The sequence below is a fragment of the Durio zibethinus genome, chromosome 17 (assembly GCF_047325235.1).
Source record: "Durio zibethinus cultivar Kanyao isolate XHJ-2024 chromosome 17, ASM4732523v1, whole genome shotgun sequence".
NCBI classification, from domain to species: domain Eukaryota; kingdom Viridiplantae; phylum Streptophyta; class Magnoliopsida; order Malvales; family Malvaceae; genus Durio; species Durio zibethinus.
The window spans coordinates 3613162-3626549 of NC_143178.1; the positions used below are offsets into that span (position 1 = coordinate 3613162).

Here is a 13388-nt window from a genome sequence, read left to right on the forward strand (position 1 = left end):
TATTAGTGTCGACCGTATGTGATTGTTTTTCCACAATTTGACCAATTCCACGTCAGCAAGTTGTTAAAGAATTGGAAAATGGTTTGAGTGGAAGCAACCAAACCCCAACATCGCCCACTTGCTTCGTTTCAAACCGATGACGGCAGGGGTAAGACATGTAATTTCATCACTCAAATTCAAGGCATTTTCGTCACAAAAATACAGACAAATTGCTATCAGCTCCATTAACAAATGGCAAACTCGCTCTCTAAAAATATCAAATCCCTTTCCTCATTCGCCTTTGAGGTCTCCAACCTTACACCTGTCCGCACTTGATAGCTTCCCCTAGCCGGCCAAGACACGTGGCGGGTACGCTTTGACCCCACAATTCCTACACCAAAAAAAATATTAATCAAACTAATATTTTATTACTAAAAACAATTACGATAAGCGACCACCTCGGTAATAAACTATATTATAATTATCAAAAGCTAAACATAGCCCATCAGCAAACTTGCATCCATCTCCGGCGAATCACCGATGAGTGATTCAATGGCGGGAGACGAGTCATTAGAGAGCCTCCACAAAGTCTTAGTGGATCGATGCTTGAGTTTGGAAGCGAGTCATGCTAAGCTGAGGGAAGAGTTTGACGAGCTTGTGCAGCAAGATAAAAGAAAAACTGATGAGGTGGTGAGGGCGTCAGATTCAGGCGATGCCACGTCATATTCGGGCTTTGTAACGTTTCCGGGGTACTTCTCGACGGGAAGTCCTTTTAGGAACGGATTGGAATCCATTGGACATGCTGTTCATGTCTGCTCAGCTGCTTCAGGAAAGATTACATATTGGTATGGCAAAGAAACATCTTTTTTTCTTTACTTTTTTAATTTTCGATGTTTCTATTAATTCTTTTGAGTAGTTGCATGTCCCTGTTGTTTTGGAAAAAGAGTGAGTTTTGTTTGTGGGTGCTTTTGTTGTTATATTGATGAAACAGTTGCTTAAATGCAGAAAGTTCAAAGGTCAATGATGGTAGGTAGCCTTTGTTGTAAAAATGATAGTTCAAAGGTTCTTTTGTTGTAAAAATGTGTTGGTTTTAAAGTAGTAAAGGTTAATATATTTAAGCTGAAATTTGGAAGCTAATTCGAACTTCAAAGTACTAACTTTCATGTAAAAGAATAAATCATGTTTGACATGGAAGCACTCCCTTTTAATGATGCTTATACTATATATAAGAATGTGCATGTAAAGAAGAATGAAGCATTAGCTTGGGTTCTATTTGGATTTTTTTGTATACTTGTTTTAGTGGTTTAGGTCTAAAGTATTGTTAAGATGTTTGATAGAAGTTCACATCAAAATCCTGTTTTTTTTTTTTCTTTTCTTTTTGTTTGTTTTCTTGCTATCTTTATCTTCTGATCTCCTGGAGGAAGTTCAAGTACACATGTTAGAGTTAGTCCATCTTCGAAATGAATGGCTCTGCTTTGTGGAGGAAATTAATTGGGATCAATTATTTTCAAGAATTAATTTCTACAACTGCTAGTCAAAAGATTCCCAAATTATTCATCAGAACCACATGCATATCAAATTTGTCATCAAGTATTTTAAGAATTTCTATAATTGATAGTCCAAAGATTCCACACTAGTAATAAACACACTTTTGAACTAGAAACATGATCTTACTACATATGTTTCCGCATTATCCCAAATTTTTAAATGATTGGTTAATGAAAAAGGCTAAACGTGCATGTTTTGTATGAAGGATTCATATATAGGATGTTGTCACCTAGATCCTTAATAAGCAGGCAGAATCATTTCGGCATTTCGTGTTTGCACATGCATCTACCTATATCTAGTAAGTTGAAAGCTAATAATGGTGGTAGGGATTGCCATAGGCCACATAAGTCCAGAAGTAGGAAAGACAGAGTTTAGAACTAAATTGAAGATCCCCCAACAAAAAAAAAAAACCTTATAATCAGTAGCATTTCGCAAAATTATAAAGTTAGATACCTGCAAAGAATAAAATGATGTTGATTTGCACAACATTTGAAGGTGCAATCCCTCCTAGATGAATCTTTCCAAGGTTGATTTTGTGAAATGGTGATGATAAATTTTTTTCTAAGATGTGTTTTAATGCAATTCATTTATTTTCATCTTTTGATAAATATGTATATTCAAATTAAAACTCATTAGATAGTTTTGATTCCTGACGAATGTTGAAAATCTTCAATTTATATAAGATGTTATGAGGACAGTTTAAATTATTTCACCTCAGACTTTGCTATATAGATACTTTGATTCATGATAAAAAAAGAGTTATCTTACCACAGGAATCGCTCAGCTGAAAATCTTTTCGGATGGATGTCCAATGAAGTCTTTGGACAAAGAGATACAGAGCTTCTTATAGCTGAAGAATACCATGCGCCCCTAAAGAAAATTATGGAAAAATTGAGCTCTGGGCAATCATGGTCGGGTCAGTTCCCTTTCAAGAGGAGGTCAGGTGAAATGTTTATGGCGTTGGTGAGCAAAAGCCCATTATACGAGGATGGTCAGCTCACTGGTGTTATCACAGTTTCAAGTGATGCCGCCATTTTTAATGGTATAAATTCAGAGAATCTGGGATCATATCAGGATCATAGTAGACTAAGGAGGTTAAAGATGAAAAGGATCCAGTGGCATCCACCACGGCCACAGATTGTATCATCTGTTTCAAAACTGGTGCTTATGTATAGAATTACTACAGCTTTGTCCCATTTTTCTTTCTTTCTTTCTTTTTGTTCTTTTCTGGTTTTATATTCATTTCTGAAAAGCTTGACATTCTGCGCTGTTAAAACCCCCAGGCATCAAGGTTTCTACTCAAGAAACAGGATGGTATGAGCAATGCCTGTACCAATTCAAGGGAAAAAGAGGATGCTGCAATAAGTACTGAAGACAAGTTAGAGACACCTAATACAGCAGTAAGGATTTGTTCTAGCAGACTGCATCTCAGCTGGTTCTGTATATCTGTAAATCAGATATCTAACTTATTCTTTCTGCCTTTCTCTTTTGTGTTATTCAAGGAAGGTAAACTTAACTCGAATTTCAACGAACTGAGGAACACAGTTGAAGGAATAAGCTCTCAAAAGGATGAAAATGCATTCGATTTTGCTCAACCTTCAAAAATTGTATTGACATTCTTTCACCTAGTTTGTTATAAGCTATGTGAACCAAGTGTTTGAATGAAAATTTTGGGATGTCATAGTTCTTTTGCCATTGCCTTGCATATATCTAATTGATGTCAGTTCATCTAGGCAATTAATCAGAAGTTCAGAACTCATAATTATTTTGGGAATTTACTCTGTTTCCAATTGTTTCATCCTAGTTTGAATTGTTTCTGAACTCATTAAAAAACGGTAGAGTAGACATTGTCTATATCTTCTGCCTCTTGTTGACATTTTTGCCAAATTATGTGGTGGGGATGCTTGTAGGCAGCTAAGGTCTTGGAAAAACTGCACATCCGGGGAGCTAGCAACCACAGCAACGAAGATGATGAAAGTCTTCAGCAAAAAGGTGCAACTAGTAGATTGGCAAGGAATGATGTGACTGTTGAACCTAATGCTTATAGAGGTTCAAAGGCATCAACTTCAAACCACATCAATTCTTTCTCTGCAGCTGAAGATGCAATTTCAAGTGAACATAAGCACACAAGTCCAGCATCTGTTGAAGAGAAATCTGCTGTAGCCTCTTCAAGAGAGTGGAATGGACATTTTGGGTTAACCAGAATAGGAGATCCTACTGCACAATTAGAGTGCCAAGTAAATGAAAATGAATTGGAGCTGGAGTTTCCAAATATGGATAATTCCGAGATGGAAGATGAATTACAGAAGCATACAGACAGTAAAAACGTCTCAAGTTTAGTGGAGAGCGTAGACAGCCAAGGAAGTTCATCAAGCAAACGGGATAATGAGTCAAACACTATGGTTGATTGTGAGATTCGCTGGGAAGACCTACATTTAGCGGAGGAGGTTGGACAAGGTAAAATTCTTTGCTGTAACATGCATAAAATATCCGCATGCTGGTGCACTTCAGTGGAAAAAAGAGTTTGATCAGTAGAGAAGTAGATTCTTGCATGGTTTAAGCGACCTGCCTCTGGTTCATGATTTAAACAAATTTTGAGATACATGTCTCAGTAACAATTACATGAAACCTAACATTTTTAATTGTGATTCAATCTTATTTTTGTTACAGCTCCATGTTTGAAGTTTTTTTTTTTTTCCAATAAGTAGGTTGATCATTAAATAAATTCTGTTATTGTTTATTGGTTGCACACACTATTGTTAACCTTCTTTCATATAAGAGGAATGATGGCATACATGTTACACATTTTCTAGAATACCAAATCAACTTGTTTGCTTTTGTCTTCAGGCTCATATGCAGTTGTTTATCATGGAATTTGGAATGGATCCGTAAGTTCTTTTATTCCCTAGTTTTTCAATTTCTTGTTCCAAATAAGCATGTAAAAATATTTACTAACCTGGACAAAAAATTGTTTGCTTCCTGAAGGATGTTGCCGTGAAGGTCTATTTTTCAGGTGAATACAAAGAGTCAACATTACTAGACTACAAAAAAGAGGTACTCTGAATTCTCTTCAAGTTTCCAATGAATCAACATTATGTAGGAAATATAGCTTCGATCCTTAGAGTTCTTTTTCTAATGCTCCAGATTGATATCATGAGAAAACTGAGACATCCAAATGTGCTGCTGTTCATGGGAGCAGTGTACTCACAAGAACGACTTGCAATTGTCACAGAGTTCTTGCCTAGGTAATGAAGGTGTTATTTTGTCTTAGGTGCACTCAACTAATGATGTATCTACAGATGGTATTTCAACATCCTATTTTATTGTTTTCCCACCATTGCTTATGCAAGAAATGCTGTATATCTCAGGGATCAGCTACTAGAAAAGTCCTATGCATACTGCTTCTTTCATGATCATGAGATATGTACCACTAATATTTATTTTGTTCCATAATCAGGGGGAGCCTTTTCAAAGCACTTCACAAAAATAATCAGACATTGGATGTTAGAAGGCGTATGAGGATGGCCCTTGATGTTGTGCGTTTTCTATCCCTCTGTCTTTCCCTTCATTCCATGTTTTCTGCTTGTTAGCTGTCAAATAAAACCTCACACTTTCCTTTTTCCTGCAGGCTAGAGGCATGAATTATTTGCATCATAGGAATCCGCCAATAGTGCATAGGGACCTGAAGTCTTCCAACCTCCTTGTTGATAGAAATTGGAATGTCAAGGTAACATAAAATGGCTAATACCTTCAAATAGTTCGATTACGTTTAAGCATTTGGAGATTGCTTACAGTTCATTAATGCCTTAGGTTGGAGACTTTGGCCTGTCAAGGTGGAAAAACGGAACCTACTTAACCACAAAGTCTGGAAGAGGAACCGTAATGATCCCTTCTTTTCAGTTTCTTCTTTTATAGATCTTATAGCAGCAATGATGTCGAGTCAAATATCCTACAGTTCAGGTTTTCTAGTTGTTGCATCAATGTTGTATAAAACAACTACTTGTCATACAACAAGCTGCTTATGTTCTTTCTCATTTTTTGTTATTGCAGCCCCAATGGATGGCCCCAGAAGTCCTTAGGAATGAACCTTCAAATGAAAAGTAATTTCTGGAAACTGAGCTTTAGGTTTTCCTGTTACCCTGGTTCCTTGTTTTATTCTAGAAGGATAACCGCATAATATTGACATCAATCTAAACAGGTCTGATGTATTCAGTTTTGGAGTTATCTTATGGGAACTAATGACTGTCTCCATTCCATGGAGCAATTTGAACTCTTTACAGGTGTTCCTCTTAACACCACAACAACTTCTTTTTGTTACATAAACCTCTTTGATATCTTAATCTCATCTCTACTAAAACCACAATGTAGGTAGTTGGAGTTGTCGGCTTCATGGATAGGCGATTAGACCTACCAGAAGGCCTTGATCCTCAGGTCTCATCTATTATTCGTGACTGCTGGCGAAGGTATGTCCATGTATTGTTGCACTACTTCCTTTTAGTTTCGAAACATGGAAATTCAGAAGCCAATAAAAAATAAAACTAACCATTTGTCGTGCTCAAACAAGCAGTGATCCAGAAAATCGACCATCTTTTGAAGACATAATCAATAGAATGACAGGCATCGTCCCAAAATGTTCCACAGGATTGGCTCGAAGGAGCTCAGCGTCTTGAAACTGCAATGGGGCTTTGGACCAATGTTACTCTCTCACTTATTGATAGTCATTATATTTAGGCTAGGCTATAGAAGTAATCAAATGTAAAAATAACCTAGCTGATAGCTTGTCCTCCCCCATTTTGAAAGAAAAATAAAGGAGAAGATCCAGAAGGGTTGAAATGTAAGATTTTGGAGTCAATTTTTTAGCAAAGCTACAATAATTAAAAACTTGTTTTTTTTAGAAGTCTATTAATGCTACAATATAAACTTGACAAAATGTAAATGGCATAATAATTAATACCCCAAACTGTTGGTTTACGAGGATTCATGAAATTAAATAATATCATTTCATTAATAATTTTTTAAATTAAATTTTATGTATTTATTTTAAAATTTTATATTTAATTATTAATAAAATATTATTATTTAATTCATTGATAATATATATAATTTATGTATAAATCAACAGATCAGTTGATCAAGAGATCCCATCCAATATCCGATGTCAAAAAATTCAGGTTCACAGATAAAAGTTTCCAATAAATCTAATTGCCATGGCCCAACATCTACAAAGCATCCAAGCTCACCCTCCCACAACAGCCACAAATATTATACAGATACATCATATTCTTGTACGGTATCATTAGAAGGAAAATTGCAAAATAAAGTTGGAAGACAAGTTTTGTCGATGTCGGCAAGAGGCCACGACATATTACTTCTGGATTCTGTTCGTTTGTATCACAGGAAAAGTCCAAGATGTCTGCGTTTGTCGTTTCTTCTCATCCATCCGATTTTTAGGCCCCAAAACGCCAACCCTACCTTCTTCAAACCCTTCCTTTCAGTTTCCAAATCCAATCCAATGGGTTTACAAACCATTAGATGCCATGCTAGGAGCCAAGGACATAGAATCTGTTTTGGGCTGTTGTTTCTTTCAGTGCTTAGTAAGAAAAAGACTATGTGAGATTATATTTCCGGGAAAATTTGGCCCGTGAACTTTCAGAAAAACATTCACCCTGGAAACTACAAGAAAGGGTCTAGCTTCATTACTTCAAAGGCAGCCAATTAGGATCAACCATTACTTCAAACAGCCTGTCAAAGTAGGCACTAGTAAATAAACATGGGATTGTAGAGGGCCAGTTCATAGTGTAGCAGTACTAGTATTCTTTTTATAATCATCATATATAAGACCAGGGGTTCCCTGCTTTGATGTGATAACTCACCCGAAGATAGCAAAGCTACACTACAAAAACATCTAACCTCCTGGTAAAAAAAGCACATGACTGCACAAAATCTAATGGAATCCACTTGATTGACCCGTCGGGTGGGATCACGAACCATCCTAATTACCAACATCTTCTCATTTTTTTTCCACCATGTGATTAGAATCAATCAGATGTGGTGACCCACTTGTTACTATTCGTATTGATGTGGTCAAGATCAGCTGAGGAGTGACATTGTAAATTCAAAGAATTGAGGCAGGCATGCTGTTCTGAAATGTTGAAAAACGTTTTTAGCTCTCTTATGTCCCTTACAGGGATGGCAGCCCACGGCCGCTATTGATCCTATTCGATTTTTTTCTTTTAAATTGAGTTCTGAATCGAATTATAATAAAATTAAATTAAAATTAAATTTTAGATAAATTTATCTCGATTTAATTTGACATATAAAATTATTTTTTAATTTTATATTTATATTAAAAAATAATATTTTATTAATTTCATATTTAATCGAATTAAATATAATTTTATATATTATTGAATAAAATCAGATTCTAACATAAAAAAATAAAAAAATTATTAAATCAAATCAAATTTTAATATTATATATAAAATTAAATCAAATTCAAATAAAAAAAATTCATCTCCATCCAATCCAAAAACATCCCTCGTCTCTTCGTCTTACACGGACCATTCAGGCTCCAACTGTCTAGTTGGGCTGATTTGCCACTGGCCTTATTGTATTAAAGGACCGTCAGAATATCTTTCGATCGTTTTTAAAGACACATTTCATATATAAGTACCTATGAGTAGCATCGGGTCACATGGGATTTGATATATCAAATTGTTTGTTTAAAATTTAGTTTGTTTTGCTCTTTAGTAGGATGGGGCACCTATCCAGTAGGTAAACACGGCGGCGATGTAATCACCGTTCATCATGTTTAAATTATTATGATGTTGGAGATAATTATTCCATGTCAAACACCACATGAGTCGAAGATCCATTTTGCATCGTACGATGAGAAATCTTCTGCTGCACAAATCGGTGCGTTCAAAATAGTTTTTAAACAAATTTTGATTTAATTTAGTTTATTGATGTGATTATTTTTAAATAATATTTAATAAATTTAAAACTCAAATTTTTACACATTTAATTTCTTTTTCTATTTTCGCATGTTGATTTTTTATATAAAAATAAAATAGTTATTACACTTCATAAAATAAAAAATTATATACTCTCAGAAAAAAAAAATAGTAGTATTTGCTTGTCAACGTTATCGAAAAAAAAAAAAACAGTAATGGCGTGTGTGAATACGCGCACCATTAGGGACAACCCGTTACGTTTTACATTTTACCATTTCCACTCAAGTTACGTGTTTTTTTTTTTTTTTAATAGTAACGAGGAATAAAATAAACATATGCCTTACCGTATAATTTCCGCACCGATATACAAACCATTTTCTCTCTCCCTCACTCGCTTTCCGTCGCACTACGACTCTCAACAACGTATGAAACTTCCCCTCTTCCCCACTTGTCTCCGCAAATGCATCCCAAGAGTCGTCCCAAAGCCGTTTCTTTTTTCTTCTTTCATCTAATTCTCCAGCAAGTTTAACATTACAAGGAACCGAGGAAACAGGAATGGGCAAAGCTTCGAAGTGGTTCCGCAGTATCCTCGGCCTCAAAAAAACCGACTCCAACCACCAGCCTTCTTCGTCTACCAAACGCCGTTGGAGTTTCGTCAAATCCTACCGTGAAAAGGACTCCTCCGTCACCCCCGCTACCAAACATGCCGCCACGAACAGCAATAGTAACAGTAATGCGAAGTCGTCGTCGCTGTACGGTCGTCAACAGCAGCAGAAAGACTCTGCTTCTCTTGTTGATGGGAATGGCGAGCGTGAAGTAGTGGATCCTAATAAGCACGCCATCGCTGTGGCTGCCGTTACCGCCGTGGTTGCCGAAGCGGCCGTTGCGGCTGCTCAAGCTGCAGCGGCCGTGGTTAGGCTCACCAGTAGCAGTGGCAGGTGCGCGCGTGATACGGTGGCTCAAGTTACCAGCAGCTGCGGGGCACAAGAGGAGTTAGCTGCGGTTAAGATACAATCTGCATTTCGTGGATATCTGGTTAGTTTTTCAAATTTGTTTCGTTGAATGGGTGAAATGTGTCCTTCGTACTCGTTTTAGTCACCGGAATCTTCCGATTCCGAGGCTTTGAACCTTGATTTGTCTTCGTAAAAGAAAAACGTTTTCCATGTTTCTTTATCTTGTTTTCTTTTTTTTTTTTTTTTTCAATGCAATTGAAAGGAACAAAACACGAAAATGTATAGGAACCAAAGCTAAGAACTGTTTTGTTCCCATTACTGAATTTAGCTCTCTGAAAGATTCTCGTTATGACAAGAACGATGTCGTTTTCTAGTTCGTCCTCCTCACCCATCAATTGGAAGTAAAAGAACCTACTGACCAAGCTTCCATTTTCATGTATCTGAGTTGTTTTCTCTTACATCCCAAAAAACCGAACCATTTTTAAAAGTACTATTTAAAACAGACATGTCGTTACCATGCACCGGGTTGCATAATGCGCACCCCTCCCCAAAAAATACGCCCTGCTGGATCTCTGCAAAAATCATCTGCAAACTTTTACTTTAGAAATTTCGCCTTCTATTTCTTTGGTCATGGCGTTTTCATACATTTAATGGGGGCAGAATTTAGTTTCTGAGGTTGTGGGTGATTGAGTAACTTGATTTTATTTCTGGGGTAATTTGGGTAATCTTTCATTGTATTGTAAGTTAATTGATCATCTAATTTTGGGTGTTAATCAATGTGGATTAGTTTAGTTTATTGATAATTCTTTTAGTTGGCTTAGGTATGTGAATTAGTGCTGTCTATTTTTTTTTTTTTTTGGTACAAAGAGATCACAGCTTGAGGTAAGATAAGAAATTACCCACGTTGAATTTGAATTCTAAACTTGTTGGATATCAACTTTAAAGAATGGATGCATAAATCGAGTTAAGCTCTAGGTTTATTGATGTCCAATTATTGCAAGCTTAAAAGATGCCCAACAACTCTTTTGCCATGGTCAATAATTTTTTAGCTTTCCAAATTAAGAATCAATCCCAGTGTCAGCATTTTCTGATCAGAAGACTTTGAATGCAAGGGAACTTTTCGGAGAAATGTATGACCTGGGTCCAAGCATATCTTGGGTTGAAATCTTCTGGGTAATGGAAAATTTTGGGTTTTCTGAATCGGGTGGGGTCCAAACCAGTGGAAAAAATTTGTTGTGAGTAATATTGTTTCCTTAGTGCTTTTGTTTGACTTTTGGAGAGATATGAAAGCATAATGTTAGTTGGGTATTGAATGTGGAATATAAAACCCTTTACCTATGGTCAGAGCCTCGTGGGAAGTCCTTTTCCCTTTTCATATTATGTCAGATTTTTAAATTTTTTGGAAAAAAAACATGTCCTACACTTCTACTATGACTATCTATCATCTTCCTGGCGCCTGCTAACTTTAAATTTTCATGCTACCAATATTTGTTTTCTGCATTTGCCTAGGCGCCAGATTTTAAAAATTTCCTTCCATATTAAAGTAGTTCAATAAATGATTCAATGTGGTCCTGTTACCTTGTCTTTTGAACCTTGGTTGTTAGGTCTTTGTAATTGCCTTTTATTCCTGAGCAGATGGTTCCTTACCTTTTCACGTTCTTTTAGTTTTTCTGCTGCTTGTGCCCAAAGTCATTAACATCAAGCTGTTTGCTTGATAGAAAATATAGAATTTTACCCAGTAGTTTGTTATGCTAATAATGTGATTGTATCGAGTAGTGAGTAATGACCCTAGCAATGTTTTTGTCAAACAAGCTTGATTGCTTATGGACTTGTAATCTTATGTACTTGCCTGATTATAACTTTTTCTTCATGTACCTTTAAAGGCAAGAAGGGCGTTGCGAGCACTAAAAGGATTAGTGAGGCTTCAGGCGTTGGTTAGAGGTCATATAGAGAGGAAGAGAACTGCAGAATGGCTAAGAAGGATGCAAGCATTATTGCGAGCACAAGCACGTGCTCGTGCCGGGCGGGCCCAAATTTCCGAGTCTTCACAATCAAGCAGCAAATCTTCTCACTTCCACCATCCGGTAAGTCAAAATTGTTCTTCCCTCCTGTTTTTATTTTCCGAAATTTCTCATTGGAATTTTTTGCCAAGTACACTTGCTTCATGGACTGTGGGCTCCTTTCCTTTATACCTCTAGACAACTTCACAATGCATGTATGAATTTGTTAGAAATTCATATTATCTTGAAATTATTGCTGAAGGGCAATTTGGTGAGCATATTATCTTTTAGAATCCACTCATTTTTTCTTGAATTGACAAGGGTCGGTTGGATTTATTACATAGTCATATTTTTTCTTTTATGTTAGATTGATATCAACTTGTCTGATTTGTAATTGTCGGTGACATAGAAATCTCTTTTATATACAGGGTCCACCAACCCCTGAAAAGTTTGAACATGTCATTCGATCTAAGAGTACAAAATATGAACAATCATCAATGATGAAGGTATGGTCTTGGCATCTGTCTGAACTTTGCAGAAAAGCAACTCTTTAGTACCATTTGGCATCGAATATACATGCTTAATTAACTAACTTGAACAATTTCAGAGAAATGGATCAAAGTCGAGTGGAAGGGCTCTTGATAATCATGAGAGAATGCACCCAGGTTGGGATCAGTCAGACCATCGAATTAATGAACGATCACGGGACCAACGAGTGCATTCAACCAGAATTGGTCCTGTGGATGATGAAAAGAATGACAAAATTCTCGAGGTCGATACTGGGAAACCCCATTTCACCTCTAAACGCAGAAACCTATTTCACTCCACACATCTTGCTTGGAATTCTGGTCTACATAGTTGTAGTTTCACAAATTCTAAAGACTCACACCAAACAGCTCCCAGTCCTTCATCTGGTGAAGTTCAGTCTTCAAGTCCATTAAAGTTCTCTCATGAGTTCAAGGAAAGCCCTCTCTGCGCTGCTGATGATAGTCCGCAATTCTATTCAGCGTCATCAAAAGGGGTTAGTTCCATGAGAAGCCCCTTCACTCCTGGTAGGAGTGATGGCTCCAGAAGCTATCTAAGCGGTTACTCAGACCACCCAAATTATATGTCTTACACTGAATCTTCAAGGGCCAAGGTGAGGTCTCTCAGTGCTCCAAAACAAAGGATCCAGTATGAGAGATCTAGTTCAACAAAGAGGTATTCCATTCATGGTTTCGGTGAACTGAAATCAAATTCACAGAAGTCTGCCTTGCATGCAAACTTCGCAAGCAAAGCTTATCCAGGGTCAGGTCGCTTGGACAGGCTAGGAATGCCCGTTGGATATAGATACTAATGTACCTAGTTGTTTTACCTTATGCATTAGAAATGTTTAATTCAAGATGCTTAGGTTTAATTATGATGACTCTGACCTAGCTTTATGTCTACTGTAGCCATCTTTATGTTTTAGTGCATGTGACTTCTTAAGAATTGGTACTCAAACAGTACTTTGAGCAAGTTAACTTATGAAAAGATAATATAATAAACATAATGATACAAGCAGTGTACTCTGCACTCTAGTTGTAAAGGTTTTTTTTCTTCTTTTTCTTTTGGCTTTGGCTTTTTCAAATTGCAATTACATATTTGGCATGTAGGTAAGGGAAAAAGGTTAACGCTGTCAAATAATCGATGGAATTTATGAAGCAGACACGGTTTTCAGGATGCCCCACCGAGATTCCATAGACAGAAAATTTTATTCACACAAGAATTTGCGTAGATGGTGATGTCGGTGGTTGTACTGAGCAAAGCTGACCCAAAATCCCAGTCATGTTACGGAAACATATACGGTATGGTTACGGAAGTCAAAAGAAGAACAGTACATCTTGGCATCTTGCATTGAAATGTCTCTATTCGGGAGCAGAGCAGGCGCCCGATAGCTTGATGGATGATTTGGATCACTGAGTTCCAGTGTAGGT

The 13388-nt window shown here is 36.8% G+C and overlaps 2 protein-coding genes across 6 annotated transcripts; both read left to right on the forward strand.

Moving 5' to 3' along the window:
• The first annotated feature begins 368 nt into the window (after positions 1 to 368).
• Positions 369 to 6424, forward strand: LOC111277835 (PAS domain-containing protein tyrosine kinase family protein). 5 transcript variants are annotated; one of them, XR_016329067.1, is made up of 15 exons: positions 369 to 824; positions 2301 to 2688; positions 2811 to 2927; positions 3030 to 3134; positions 3438 to 3984; positions 4375 to 4415; positions 4513 to 4581; positions 4672 to 4772; positions 4985 to 5063; positions 5156 to 5254; positions 5338 to 5487; positions 5578 to 5627; positions 5726 to 5807; positions 5896 to 5990; positions 6095 to 6424. XR_016329067.1 is itself a non-coding variant. In XM_022864260.2 (15 exons), the coding sequence occupies exons 1-15, from the start codon at positions 520 to 522 to the stop codon at positions 6195 to 6197; spliced, it is 2250 nt and encodes a 749-aa protein (XP_022719995.1). In that variant the 5' UTR covers positions 369 to 519; the 3' UTR covers positions 6198 to 6424. The 5 variants fall into 5 exon arrangements, 4 of the variants coding, with proteins under 4 accessions (XP_022719995.1, XP_089602246.1, XP_089602248.1 ...); XM_022864260.2 differs by having other exon boundaries at positions 5338 to 5406; XM_089746121.1 differs by having other exon boundaries at positions 633 to 824; positions 2285 to 2688; positions 5338 to 5406.
• A 2372-nt stretch (positions 6425 to 8796) lies between these two features.
• On the forward strand, positions 8797 to 12985 carry LOC111277865 (protein IQ-DOMAIN 22). Its single transcript, XM_022864297.2, has 4 exons — positions 8797 to 9515; positions 11317 to 11517; positions 11862 to 11939; positions 12041 to 12985. The coding sequence occupies exons 1-4, from the start codon at positions 9036 to 9038 to the stop codon at positions 12767 to 12769; spliced, it is 1488 nt and encodes a 495-aa protein (XP_022720032.2). The 5' UTR covers positions 8797 to 9035; the 3' UTR covers positions 12770 to 12985.
• The last annotated feature ends 403 nt before the right edge of the window (positions 12986 to 13388 follow it).